The 15086-nt window shown below is 42.8% G+C and overlaps 1 protein-coding gene across 1 annotated transcript; it reads right to left on the reverse strand.

Annotated features, from left to right (window-relative positions):
* Nucleotides 1-4988: 4988 nt before the first annotated feature.
* LOC136374471 (regucalcin-like) lies at nt 4989-14662 on the reverse strand. The gene is made up of 7 exons (XM_066339850.1): nt 14553-14662; nt 11125-11293; nt 10489-10671; nt 8998-9213; nt 7392-7523; nt 6647-6801; nt 4989-5437 (listed from the first exon to the last, which is right to left on the reverse strand). Exons 2-7 carry the CDS (start codon nt 11288-11290, stop codon nt 5387-5389), a joined length of 903 nt encoding a protein of 300 aa, XP_066195947.1. The 5' UTR covers nt 11291-11293; nt 14553-14662; the 3' UTR covers nt 4989-5386.
* Nucleotides 14663-15086: the final 424 nt, after the last annotated feature.

Genomic DNA, 15086 nt, shown 5'->3' on the forward strand with positions numbered 1-15086 from the left:
ATTGCCCCAAAACTCTTCCACATCTCTAGTGCACCCTAATGCAGCAAGAAGCAGCCTTACTGTTGCTATCCTAGACAAACACATCTGCTCAGGCACCAGCCAGATCCTTCATTTTCTCTTCCATGGGCCATTATCCTGGACCTCCTTTCCCCCCAGGCATCGGTATTCATCACAGAGGTGGTCATTTGAACTCTTCCCTGTCTTCCAGTTTGGGCTGAGCTGGGTCAACAGATGCTAAACTTAGCAGAGCTGGCAGTTCATACTCGTTTCTTTTAAAAAAGACATAAAATGTCCACTAAAGTCTTATTGTTCCCCAAACCCATTTCTTATATCACAGATAAGACAAACATTCAGTACACGGGTAGTACACGCAGTACAGAATGAAGGAATATTGTAGCACTGTCTTGGGATGGTTACCCTCAGGCAATGTATCACTGGAAAATCTTGTTGGCTGGATAGTATTGAAAATTATACCAAAAAACATTTTCTTCCATCCTTTCTGACTACTGTATGCTGATCTCAGGGTTCTATGTCTAAGGTACATAAGAAAGGTTTGAACTTATACCCTCCAGCATTACTTGAATCTTCTACAACTTGAATCATTGACTTGATCTGGTCTTGTAGCCTAAGAAAAATGAAATTTTGCAGAAGCAGAAACAATTATAAGAAGCCTTTGACATGCCAAGTTCATTTTAGTAGAGATGGTCAAAATACATGATAAATGTGGTTTGTATACCACACAGAGATGTAAAAATAAAGGAGCTGTCCCACATGCAAAGAATTCTTTGTTTGATTTGAGGTTTGGGGATTTGGTTGTGTCTAATGCTAAGCATCTACTTGTGGGACCAGTCTTTCTCAAGCAAATGAGTCAGCAATAAAAGGAAGAAGGTGTTTTGAAGATGTCCAAAAAAAGCTCCAGTTTACCCAGAGTAAGCACTTAGTTATTAACATAACGAAATATAAAAATTCATTTTAATTGGAGTAGATTTCCCACTGGAGGCTTTCAAAAGCATCTAACATTTCTCCTACATCTAGGAAGGGAGTTTATGTATTAATTGTTTAAAAGATATTTGTTTATATGCTTATTTATTTATTTTTATAAAGAGAATTACTGGGGGAATCACCAGGCACCCAGGATGAAGATACAAGTACTGGAATTACATAAATAGGTCTCCCTGCACTAGCCTTTCTTTGGAAAAGCAGAATTAGGAAAAGATTTTTAAGAGAAAATTAAAACAGCAAGCTAGCACCATTGCAGAACAAAATAATTTTCCATTATTTTATTTCTATGTTTCCTTGTCACTAGAGATATTGGTAGGAAAGTAAAAACTGAAGGTGAAATAAATATCTTTCCAATGTTAATGACTAAAATTGAAGTCCTTAATAAAGATTTTACATCCTCTTATTAACATATTCTTTATCTGAGGGCTTCCAAAACTTCTCATTTCTTCCCTCATCTCCATGTAAGAAAGAGAGCACCCTAATTATTTCCTGACAATTTCCCAAAATTTTTTTAATGTTTGTGTGGTTTTTGTGTTAATGTTATAATACATTAACAAAAAAGAAAGACAACTGTTTTGTCAGGCTAGAGTACATCAGCAAAAGAAGAGCTGACAAAAAAACCACTGAGCCTTGAGGCAGTTTCTGCAGTGGAAAATAAATGCTTGGCCTGAACACAACTATACAGATGTAATGCCAAAAATGAAGTAACTCCTCTATTTACAGCCCCAGAGAGTCATTGGAAACTTCCCCAATTTTCAGATTACACTCTAATTTAATTTATTTTTCACTGATTCTGTAGTGGGTAAATTACTGAACTGACACTGAGGTTGGTTTTCTGCTCCTGACACAGATTATCTGCAAGACTCTGGGTCAGTCACAGTGCAGGAACCAAGAGCAGCTCTGCTGAGAAGGACTTGAGGCTGCTGGTGGATGAGAGGCATCATGTTTTCTCACAGCCCAGAGAGCTAACTGTGTCCTGGGCTGCACTAAAGGCAGGCTATCTCATCTTGTAGAAATCAAAAGCCTTAAATTCCAAATTCTGTACTTATTTCTATTCCACCAGTTTACTGCATTTCAAAAACAAAGTTAACCAATTCCTGGTTACAAAGAGGGAGCTCAGACCAACTTTTGCTGCAGTCAGGTAGAGAATTTTACAAAACCAGTCAGTCACATTTTTTATATGCTTACCAAGGTGAGCACTTAACCATGGAATGGCTAACTTATTAGTATATAATACTATCATCCAGTGTGGTATAGGTTAATTATAGATAAAAGATAATAAATACTTCAAAAATGCAGGATGTACAAAGCAATCCCTTAAAATGGAAGCCAGTTCCCATCAGTCTCTGCCATGTTGTTGACTAGCTGGTTTATTTTCTGTAGGTTACCCTGGAAGGAGCAACCTTCCTGTCATGCTTGTCAATACATAGGGCTGATCCACACCAGTCAAGTACTCAGACAGCCAGTAACCACCTCAAAATGCATCCTCAGCAAGGAGTATGGATACCATATTGTTCCCTAAATGCACAAAAGGAATAAACCCAGTCCTGTACCCACTTCCTTCATGCCTTCATCCTTTGCCTCAAGGAAAGGGGCCTTTATCTCACTTTGGTGAACTGAGGCTGGAGAACAGCCCCAATATGGTTTTCAATTACCACTTTGTTTTTCAGAAAGCAAAAACACAAATCAGCAACTTCTGAAATCTGAAGGGAAGCAAAGTAGTGGGCCTTTGGATAACAGAGAGAAACTCATCTTCAAGCCTTTTTGTGATTTGAGAAGCTGTACTACAAAGAGTGAGTTCCCAAACCACTCAGACCTTGGAATCGGAGAGCAGCAGGCACCAAGTCTCCCTTTAGAAATGGAGGAAGGAGTGGCTGGAGAATAACAAACCAGCAATCCCAGCTTACATGCCTGGGAAAGCTCTAGAAAAAAAACTAAAAAACCAAAAAAAAAAAAAAAAAAAAAAGGAAAAAAAAAGTCACAGAGATAGTAAGTATTTCTCAAATGTATACTTTGCTTTTCTGGCAAAGGACCTAGTAGGTAGGCAATTTTGCAAATGACTGGGTATTTTTTGTTAAATAAAGTATCTGCACTCACTTCCTATACTTTTTTTTTTTTTTTTAATTAAAGGTTAGGACACTCGACTTCCCTCCAAACACCCTGCCTTCACATTCCTCTCCAGATGGGGTAAACAGGAAATCTTGCATAATTATCCATGTTCCTTATACCAGTTTGGCATTGAAATGGTGCCAAAGTGTATTTAGCACCTTTGCTCTCAAGAACCCCCAGCAGTTTAATTACTATTGGAATTATGACTTAGGAACAAAAACAACAGCCTATTTGTTGAGCAAACATTACAATAAGCTGAATGTTTTATTTCTCAATCAAGTTGCCTCTGTGCAGCTCTGTGGACTCACCTCCCTTCCAAGACAAAAGGTAGGAGTGATAGGCCAAGCCCCTTTATCCTGTTATACAAATTATCTGGTCAAGTAGCACAGGAGCCAAGTGCTTCCTAATGACCTAAAGTAATCATCTACAATAAGTGTCTGAAAAATACCTAACGAGGGTTTTAGAGTAGACTTCAGGTAACTGCATTGACATAACGCACTTTGGAAAATCCTGTTCGTGGCCAAGCATATTCAATAGTATTTAGTGAATAAAGCTCCCTTCCTGGTCCTCTGCATCTCAGGTTTCTTTCCAGACTGCAGCCCACTTCAAATGAGCAGCCAAATACCACCTAACCTTCCCCTGTCACACCCACCTTTGAAACAGGTGGGACATTTTCCTAGGACATGTGGCTTGACCTGCCTCCTGCCTGATCAGATCTCAGCGCCAGATCTCCCATTTGTCAGCAGGCCAGAAGGCTAGCACATAAGAGATTTGGACAATATGGGTATTTTTAAAGGAAAAAATCAACCCAGTTTGGTCCTTTCAAAACTGTTGTGAGGGACTCGTGGCTAGGAGAGGGTTTGGAGAAAACTACTAATTCTTGAGGCAATTTGCATACAGCCCCATGGAAACAGTGTTTAACATTTCTGCACGGCTAACCACAGTTCCTCCACACCTCCCTGCATGGGTTATTGGGGCAGATGATCCTCATGAGGCATTGAGTACTTTCTCCCTACTTATAGAGTTTGAGGGCTTTGAATAGCAGGGTTGAAAAGGTCAAATACCTCAGAGGAAGACACTGAAACATCTGGTCTGATAAATGATGCGTATTGTTGCCTTCTTTGCAACATTGCCAAGTGTCAGCATTAAAGATCTGAACACATATTATGTGCTGTGTATCTTTCCAGGCAGCAAAAAGACAGCATCCTGTGGATCTGCAGGTCTTGAGCATTCTGAAAACCTGAAAGGATCACAGTGGTTCAGTGAGACTGGTGCTGGGTCGTTAAAACAGCCTCTAAAAATCCACCTTGATGTTGTGCTTTCTGGAGGAGAAGGGAGGGGAGGATCTAAAGGGAGAAAGGAGGAAAATACTTGATATTGGAGTGGATGAGCACCAGAAGAAAGGGGAACAAGACGGTGGGGTTGTGCGCACATTCAGACATGTAAAGCAAAGGGAAGGTCGTGTGTGGGGCTGTAAATATCATCCCTGGAAGGACAACTAGGACAACTCTGTCAAGCATCCATGCTTGGTGTCCCAGGCTGTCCTGGTGGTTCGCAGCCTGTGTGTGGTCAGTCAGTGTTTTCATGGTAACATCTGAATGCAGAGAAAAAACATCTATAAGCAGTTCTTTAGATATAGTTGCATAGTTTATTTTCAGCAGCCTAAGTGGTGTCCTAAAGACAGGACAGCCTGGAAAAAGGCTAATGAGGATGTAAAAATGGAACCAGGATACTACAAATAGGTCTGATCATCAACCCCGTCCCAAAAAAGAAAAAAAAAAAAAAAAGAAAAAAAAAAAGAAAAAAAAAAAAAAAAAAAAAAAAAACAAAACAAAAAAAAAAACTCAGAGGAATCCTGCAGCAGAGGAACAGTCCAGTTCAAGACACCACTCTTAAAATGTTTATTAAAATCTGCCATATTGTTGCTGGTGCACCACTGTATAACATGAGGAGTCAGATTTTGCTTTGGGCACTGCACAGACTTGAAAATTCAGAGCTGGTCATCAGAAAGTTCAGCAAAACTACACTTGAGCATTTAGAGGTTTACAGAAGTCACAAAAGCTATCAAAGTGTAACACAGATTAACTTTACCTGTCTAACCTATTGCATCAAGCCACAGGCCCACAGAAGAAATATCTTCAACTCCAAACAAGCACACTCACAAATGTGGGCTTAGAAATCTTCACACAAACGAACTGTGTAGTTCATTTGACTTCTTCCAGTCAGAATTACTACAGTATGGAAGCATTTCTTCTTTGCTCTTTAGTGTCAAGGTTCAAGCAGCATAGAAGTTCTGTGGGATCCCTTTCACACCCAGGCCTGTTATCTGTTTTTAAAAAATAAAAATTAAAAGATAAAAGAAAGGAAACAGATAAATCTCCAACTGGGTATCATGAAAACATTCAAACATTGTAGAAATAATATCATAGCAACAAACTACTTCGTGGAGGGTCCCCTGCTTCAAGAGAAGCCCAAAAAGAGTCATTACTTGGAGATATTTCAAACTCTTTAAGATCACTAAGATTATCAAGCACTACTCAATAATTTTGCTAATTTAAATGTTATCTGTGGCCTTTACATGTAGTCCTTATCTTCAAAACAATTCACTGTAATTTTTAACATGCTTTGCCTGTGCAAGACAAATGGGAGTTTGGAAAACACCAATTCCCTTGTGGAGCTGGAGAACAAAACCAAAAAAGATGCTTATTTAATCCTCCTGTGGGCTTCTAAACTATGCTGCTTGAACACATCAGTTCTCGCTGTGAGAAATCTGCTCTAAGCATTGCTTTCAACAGGAGTGTCTCATATCCCAGAATAGAACTCCATTCCTCCTGTAACATGTCTTCATCCTGTGGCCAAACCAATAAAAGTTTGGTTTGTGTTGATGGCAATTGTTGAGTATGAACTACATTTTATTCTCCTGATGTGATTTTTTGCTAATGGAGCAAAAAAAAAAAAAAAAGAAAAAAAATGAAGAGAGAAACAAGTTTCAGATTCAAGAACCGTGGACAAAAATGGTTTTTAAAAAAGTAGCTATCATTTTTAATGGACAAAAATAATCCTAAAAGTTTTTGGATTGAGATGTAAAATTTTGCCTGGGTAAATTTAAACATTTAATTTTTAAAGGAGAAATATGTTCTGTAAGCATTTTGATTTCCTGGCACAATTAAAAACTGAGAAGTAAGAGAATGAATTTTCCAAAAGTGACTAAAATATAGTAAGAGATAAAAGCAATTCCTTGCAGTGTATTACAGAATACACTATCCATATGGCAGATCCACACTGCCTTCAGATCCTGACCAGCCACCTTTGGCCAACCCAGCTATCAACACTATTACTTGTAATTTGTAGAAATCTTCGAAGTGCATTAGCAGCTCTGCAAAGGTAGCTGAGCCTGGCTGGGGGACAAGCAATGCACCTGGAGCAGCTCCTGAGGTGAGTGAGATAAGCAAGGGCAGCAGGGGGCCACCCCATTCTCAGAACATGAGGCTTGGCAGGTCTGATGTACAGAAAGAAAGAAATAAAATCTGCTCACCTTGAAAATCTCTCCTGCATGAGGTTCCTTGGCTAAGGTGGCCTCGTCCAGTCCATCATATGCAGAAGTCACATACATTTCTGAGTAGTCTTTTCCACCAAAGCAGCAAGAGGTGATCCTTGGAGTAGGCAGCCTCACAGTTTGGATTCTTTTTCCTGAGAAAAATGTGCAATTGTTTTCTAATGTTCATTTTTCAGGAAGCATGTAATTATGAATGTACTAATAGTACACATGGCACAGATGTGACATTTACTCAGAAGGCAGCTCCCCTTCAGACAGAGACTGTATCCTAAAGGACAGTTTGTGGGGAAATCAAAATATTTCATCTGCCTCATCTCTAACTGTTTTTCAGGCTCTCCTCCACATCTGTGAGGCTTCTTTTCCTTTTCTCAAAATGAAGCAGTATTGTGTGTGAGGTCAGGAAGGGCAGGGACACCTGGCCTGGGATGGATGTTGTTCCAGTTAAACATTTCAACACTGAGAAATTCTATATGGAGAATTTTGTGGGCGCTTTTTTTGATAGAAGAGTGTGTAGTTCATCAGCCAAGAATGGGAGCAAGGGTACCTGACAGTGGGAGGCAGCACAGAGAGCTGCACGCTGAATGATCAGAGCCTGAGCCAGCGATGCTCTTGGCAACCCATGGGGCAGAAATGGGTGACAAATTTCACCTTATCTCACCTTCAAAGCATTCCTCCTGCTGCCATTCCCCTCCCATTTACATGCACAAACTGGTGGGGGCCTTACCTGTCTCTGGGTCTATGCGAATGACTCTGCCACCATCAATACAGGCCACCCAGAGCTTCCCTTCTGCATCTATGCACATCCCGTCAGGCATTTGCTCCTCCTTTTCCAGATGGTACAAAAGCTTGGGGCAGGCTGCAGGAAGAGTTACAAAGCTGACGTTATGTGGGCAGTTACCTATTCTGTATCAGATCCCAGTCTAACATCTTCCATGCTCTTGCAAACAGCTAAGTTCATCTTCTGTGAGAAAGGCATGCTGCAAAATGTACATCACACTCACATTTTGCAAATGTGTTAAAAGTCTAATTCAGCCTGGCTGAGACAAGTCTCCAGCACAGCCATTTCAGTCTGGGATTGTACCGAATTTGTGTTCCTGTTATTTTACCAAGTGAAGAGAACAAAATGCCCCCATCTCTCTTGTTAACCCACCTGCTGCCTGCCAAAACAGCTGCAAGTGCAATAACTTTTCCCGGACTTTCATTGGTCATGGCAGCCTGGCTATGTCACATAAATAATTACCTGGGGTTAAATATTGGTGATAAGCAATTTCTCCTAACTAAAGATCAAAAACCTTACTTTTTAAAGCAACGAGTTTTGACTAAGCCTGGACACCAACTTCTCATTGTCTAGGATGCAGTGCAGATATGTTGGTGAGCATGTCTGGTCTATGGAGCAGGGCCCATGGGCTGTGGACCACCTGCTCTGACCCACCCAGCACCTTCTGGTCATTACACTACCCATGATTAGACAGCTGTGAGCATAAAGCCAAGCCTAGGAAGCTCAAACATATTACAGTTTTATATTTGCAGGGGGAAAAGTTGCACTATGTCTTCTTTTGAAATCTTATATCCTAAAATCTATAGAAAGAGATGTTCTCAACAAAATGAAATCTGAGTGAATGTAATTACTTTGTGTGATTTTCACCTGTGATTACCCAAAGACTGCACTCGTTAAAGTACAAAGGAACTTCAGCCATTTAAATTCCTGTGGAGTATATCAGGCCAATATAGCATGAAAATATCTCAAAGAGTTTTGAAATGAGGTTAAATCCATTTTGCTTACACTTAAATGTTCTTCCTTGCAGATATAATAGAAAATCCATAAAATAAATTAAGTTTATCCATAAAATAAATTAAGTTAAATTTGAAAACATCTTAATTTCAGAAATTTGGTTGGGAAACTTCTATCACAATGACAGCTTGATCCTCCGAATATCTTTCTGTGAAATATATACATGCACGTTCCCCACTTGTATTTATGGAGCTAGTACAGTCAAAGTAATTCCAGTAGATGGCACTCAAGAATAAATACCATCCTAAAAGCTCTTTCTCATTATGCAGTGTAAATAGCTACTTCCCTGCAACTCCTTGAACAGGTCTAAGTGTGAGCCATCTCTTCAGATGCAAGTAAGCTGAAAGACTGTCAAAAGTTTGTTCAGCAAATACACCTGGTATATATCAGCAGGCTGACAAGTTGTAGCCAGAAGTTATGAGATCTGTCAAATAAATCACTACATCTGTCAAATAAATCACTGCATCTCACAGGCCTAGGTCTTGCTGCAAGACAGAGCAGTAGCACTACTTGTCACCAAATTTAAAACCATGTGTACCAATCTTTCCAGTGTGCACATCATAGCTGAAGGCATGGACGGCGTATGACAGGCTGTCGATGTGAAAGAAGGTCCTGTGGTCCAGGGACCAATCCAGACCATTGGAGATGTCCAACTGGTCTAACTGTTTTATTACTGAGTGGTCAGGGAAGAGGGTGTAGAGAGCTCCTTGCCGCCTTGCTCGGACCCCTGGCGCTGTCTCTTCAGCCATCGTGCCTGAAATGGAAGTGGGAGCACTGGTTAGAGAGCAGAAGCTTGCTCCTCATGTTTGATCAAAAACCTCCTTTAAGTGTTACCAAGACATCCTAGGGAGAATCCCAGAATTGTGTTGGGTTTTTTTCTTTTCTTCCTAAAAAGATTTTTAGGAAGAAATTCCTTGATGTGAGGGTAGTGAGGATCAGGTTGCCTAGAGAAGCTGTGGATGCCCCATGCTTGGAAATGTTCAAGGCCAGGCTGGATGGAGCTTTGAGTGACCTGGTCTAGTGGAAAGCATCTCTGCCCACAGCTGGGAGGTTGGAACTAGATGGTCTTAAGGGTCCCTTCCAACCCAAACCATTGTATGATTTGATAATTCTACAATCCTGTGGTGAAAGGGAATAATAGGTCCTGTCAAATGGATGAAAAGAGCAGAAGGAGCAGATCAGGAGCAGCTGCCTCCCACAGAGCTGATCCTGGCCAATGTAAGGATGTTTCTGCATTGCCATGAGATTTAAGTCATAGACAGCAAAGACCCAAAGGATCACCAGGACACACCAGGGGGTTGAGGTTTTGCTCACAGTGAAAGTCAAGATGCAGACAGGCATCATTTGTTGTTGCTCTTTGTAAGCTACTTTCATGACTTAAATGGGCTGTGAACTTAAAATACAGGTGCACACCATGTGCCTGAGAGCATTATCCAAACAGTTCTTGAGCTTTGTCAGGCTTGGTGCCATCACTGCTTCCCTGGGGAGCCTGTTCTATTGCCTGACCACCCTGTGGGTGAAGACCTTTTACACAATACACAACCTAAACCTCCTTTTTGCTTTCAGGAGGCTGAGGATCACCCCCCACATCCTTGTTTTTCACAGGCTAACCAAGAGAGGCTGCATAGAAAGGGTGCAAGCTGCAGCTCATGTTCTGCTCTAGAAGCCGCTGCATCCTTCTCTACATCTCCAGGGGGAAGAAAAAAGAAAGAAAGAAAGAAAGAAAAAAAAAAAAAAAAAAAAAAAAAAAAAAAAAAAACACAACCACCTACATGAGCCTTCACTGTCTTTTCCATGAAGGCAGCTGTTTGAAAAACACCATCCACCAAGTAGGAGAGCCTTCCTGACACATGGCCCTTGTCAACAGCATCTGTCCTCATCTAGGTCAGAAGATGTGGAGCCCTTTGTCCTCCTCCAATGGGCAGTAACCAAGCAGAGCATTCACAGGACAGGGAATAAAATCCCTTATATAAAATACACTGTAATTACTCTCCTTTTGCTCCAGGGGAAATTTCTGCCAGGAACTTACCAGCAAAAAACCTCCCCTTTGGATCCACTTTCCCATCATTGAACCTGTTGTTGGGTTTATCCTGCTCGAGCTCGAGGATGGTGGTGACTGCCTGGGTGTCCCAGTCCAGGAAGGCAAACCTGGTCCCCAGGGCGATGACATAGCCCCCACATTGCCGCAGAGCCACGGAGCCAACACGGGCATCTGTGGGTGAGAGAGAGCAGAAGATGAAGGGTAGCTCTGGGGCCATCACCCAGCCCTCACCAAGGGCATCTGGGCTTGCCTGGGACATCCCTGGTCAGGAAAGGCTGACCTGAGGTTAAGATCCTTCGCCCCTGGAATTGCTAGCACATTTCACTGGTTCTATGTTCCATGGATCTTTCCACCTCCTAGGATGGCACAGCCATTAGGACTGTACCTTTTCTCTGCAGGTCCCAAACGAAACCTGCATTCCCATTTAGGCTTATCAGGGGCAACATGTGCATGGTCCTCTCTGCTCAGCTGGCTTAGGCCACGCTGTGCTCAGCAACACATTGCAGGAAGACAGGGTGTGTGGAAAGCAAGAGAGACCCTCAACCTGCAGCACTCCTACCAGGAGGGGTGGATGGGACAGACAGAGAAGACTCCCAGGATGAAGCAGTGAGTACGGACTCTTACCCACAGACACACTCTGCACCTCATTGGTGATTGGGCTCCAGCGGCAAACTTTCTGTGAGTTGATGTCTACGTAGACAAGTGCATTCTCCCTTTCTTCCCAGACTGGGCATTCTCCCATCCGGTTCTTCTCCTTCACAACAGACTCGATTTTGATGGAGGAAGACATGGTCTGAGGAGAAGTTAATAATGGATGTAATTAAAAGCTCTCGTGTGAATTTTTTTCATGCATACAATGTTTAAAAGCAGAGATTGTAAATAGCAAAGCACTCCAAATCCCACCTGACAAAGTAATTTAGAAGCTTCTTATGACATTTCCATGGTCTCATGGCTGGAACTGAGCTTGAGGTGCCAAAGCTTCTCCCTACCAAAACTTCCCTAAACCACAGCTGCTGAGCACAGGAGTGCTGGGGCTGGAACTGAGCTGCTATCTGGGGATCCATGATCCTAAGTGTGCTCCAGACCACAGGGAGGGATCAGAAGGTAGCAGCACCTATGAGTCAGAAATCTTTTTGTGGAAAAACAAAGCTCTGCCCTATTAATACAGGTGCATTGACTTCCTCCATAGGAAGACATTTACACACCCACAGCACCGACTCTACTTCACCACAGAAACCACTGCACAACAAATGCCTGTTCCCACACCAAGACAGTGAGAATATGCAAATACTGAGGAAGCCTCCTGCCTTTGAAATTCTACTGCTTTGTTTTCCCTCTAAGCATTTTCTTCTTCATTAGCTCTCTCACTGCCCCAACTTCATCTCCAACCCCTGCAGCACACTTCAAATTTTGCCCAGGACCAGGCTGTGGGGTGCAATTAGCCCAGTTGATGCTTTGGGGGCCAAGCCACCAGTGAAGCTCCCATTCCATATGCCTGCTTCTACCAGTTGTTCATGCCCTGGCTACCCTGTCCCCATTGCAGCAGGGTGCTCGAAGGGATATCAGTCAACCAGCCACAGCTGATTGACACCCACACAGGGTGCACAACCCATCAGATTTGTGTCGAGTACCCACTGATGTCCTCTAAAACAGGGATCCTGGGCCTGCCCGGACCTTGCTATGGGGTGGGATGTGAGCAATAACCTCCACCATTCAGCTCTTACAAAAGAAAGTGGCCCACTCACTGCCTCAGTCACCCCAGTGGAGCCGCCTCCACTGCTGCACCCACTGGCCTCAACACATTTTTTCCACAGATTGGAAGATAATTCTTGGGAGGCAGCCAATCTCTGACATAACATCAGTCCTAGAGGGATTACCGTCTTCAAATGGGTATTGTTTCCTAGTAGGTGAGCTGGTGATAAGGTTTACAGATCATTAATTAGCATTAATGCACTTCAAAATACGTGGGAAGACCCAGTCAATCACTGTGAGAGGAAATACCAGAGCTGAGGGATGTGAGATCTTTCCTGCAATGAGTCACACCACCAAGGTAAGTTTCAAACAACCCATCTATCAAATACATCCTTCTCTCTTCCAAAAAACACTGACCACAAGAGGCTGGGCAGCAAGCTGTTCCACACAGGCAAATAGCATCTAAAGCATAAGTGAGGATATACAGCAAGATGCCAAGTTTTAATGTCCAGAAACCTGTTAAACAGTGCTTGAGCTGGAGGAGTGAGTTTCTTGTGGATTAAAGCTTTGTGTCATGTGGCTGCCAGATGTGGGACCCGAGGCCTGGAGACACAATGCTGACTTTATTGTATCATTGTCTGGAAAGCACAGAGCTGTTCTCACCCCTGTGGGAAAACAAGAGTTCGGCAGCAGCCGGGCAGCAGTGCCGTTCCTGCAGAGGCAGAAAGCCTCCAGATCTGCAGCAGCCAGTGTATATTTGTCTTGTCAGTTGTTTCATTGACCCAACCAAGCCTTATTTAAACCTTTCTTTTCCAACCAGCTGCTGTTGCATTTACATCCCCCTTGTCCAACTTCTGCAACACCAAAACAGAGGCCTGGCAGATAAACTATGGCGAAATACTGGTTCACAGACCCACCCCACCTGCTGCGTGAGGACTACACAATCACACTATTGCCAGCTGTTTCACAAGGCACAGGCAGGGGAGAAACCATCCTGCCTGCACCAGCTGCCTGCTTCCCCCTCTCCTGTCTCCCCAGCGATGCTGCAGAGACCTGCCCTGTCCCATGGATCCTCAGTGCACATCTGCCTTCCCTGACTGCATATTCAGCCACAGCATCCATCCCCTCTGCCAAAGAAATAACTTCTGTGTGCCACTCCAGCTGTGGAGGTTTTCATACTGGTGAATATTGTGGCTCAAATCATCATCACCCCTCCCTGTTTTTAAGAAGAGGGCAATTAAGAAGGGAAGGTCTGTGTTTTGCTAGCTGAGGTTTCAGTAATTTTTACAAGCAGCTGAAAATGCAGGCTTTTAACAGGAAGGACCATCCAACCCTAAGTGGCAGCCTTGCCTTCCAAAAGAGTCTCCGCAAGCTGTGAGGGACTCAGCCCTGGTCTTATCCAGTCCATGTCCCCCCTCTGCTCAGTGCTCTGCTCATTTTCTGCCCTGCTCTCCCTGCTGACACCCCATGGAACTATGCAGCAGTAACATTTCACCAAATACAGCATCTCAGAGAGAAAAAGGAGGAAATGACCCCCAAAACCCTGGTTCAAAATATCCCAGCATAACCAGACCCCAGGCATCCTGCCACCTGGGCACCTTTGTATGTGGCACCTTGCACCCTGTTGGTACAGCACTGACCCATCAGAGATGAGCATGGAAGGAAAGATGAGAACTTCCAAGCAAAAATCACCAAATACTTCTGTATTCTCCCAAAGAAAAATTTTTGCAGAAAAAAAATCATCACATCCACCCTGCCTGTATCCTCTTGCTAATATTTTGTTAGCTTTGTGGCCTCCTGGACTCATGCTCAAACCCCTTATGGAGACTAAGGGATGGGCAGGTGTCACTGAAATATTTTCCAAGTTAAACTGTTAAACTGGTAAAAGTTACCAGAATTTGGAGACAATAAGAAAATTTTCCTCTTAGGAATAAAATAATAATGTAAAAATATCCTGTCTGCTCTAGAATCTAAACCTTCTCTCTGGTAGCTATTTGAAAATAGCCTTTCTAGACCTCTGTCTACATTCCTTTTCAAATCATCTGGACAAAAGTCGGTCATTTCAGAACCCCTAAAAAGATACAGGTAAAATACAAATGAATGACTGGCCTTAAAAGGGTTTTTTGCTGTTTCATTCTCTCTCTCCCTCCCCTGCAAACACACATAATTTCACTTTTAATATCAAACTGAACCTTCAAATAAGCAGGCAGAAAGCTAAAACTTTTAATGTACAGTCAAGCAACCATCTGCATAAACCAAAGAATTTTAAGAACCCTTTTCCCCTCAGTCAAAGAGCTGAATATCTTTACCAAGCTGGAGGACACCTATGCGAAAGTCTGCAGTTCATCACATCAACGCACCTGCTGAGGAAAATATTGCAAGACCTGGGTTGGTGACTCTTTTCCAGCACTGGTCCAATGAAACTGGCTGCTGTTTTCAGCGACGGTTAAAAACGTGCACCCGTTGATGTTATCTGCATGGAGCAGGTAACCTTTTACATTTTGTATTCAGTCAGCAGTCACATGAATGATGAGGCAGGGACCAAAGCCTTTCTGAATGGTCTGGTTTGCAGTGCCAGCAGCAGGACATGTGATAGAGAAAAATCCTTGCTCAGTATTTTTTTCATGTCAGGAGAGCGCGAGAGGGAAACTGAGGCGTTGCACCATTCAGTCACCCCAAGGGCTAGCCCAGTCTTCCAAAATTCAGGGTGTTGAAAAGGGAAGGTTAATGAAAGATGCAAGGGAGGGTTTTGTAGTGTTCTGATAAGGAAAAAAATGTTGTTGTGATTAAGGCTTATTATCATCTTTAAGACTTGGCTCCTACTCCCAGCTGTGCCACAACCTTCTTGTGTGTGAAGTCACAGGGCTCCTCACCTCGAGCACGGAAATCCTGAT

Source organism: Sylvia atricapilla, chromosome 2 (assembly GCF_009819655.1).
Source record: "Sylvia atricapilla isolate bSylAtr1 chromosome 2, bSylAtr1.pri, whole genome shotgun sequence".
In the NCBI taxonomy this organism is placed as follows: Eukaryota; Metazoa; Chordata; class Aves; order Passeriformes; family Sylviidae; genus Sylvia; species Sylvia atricapilla.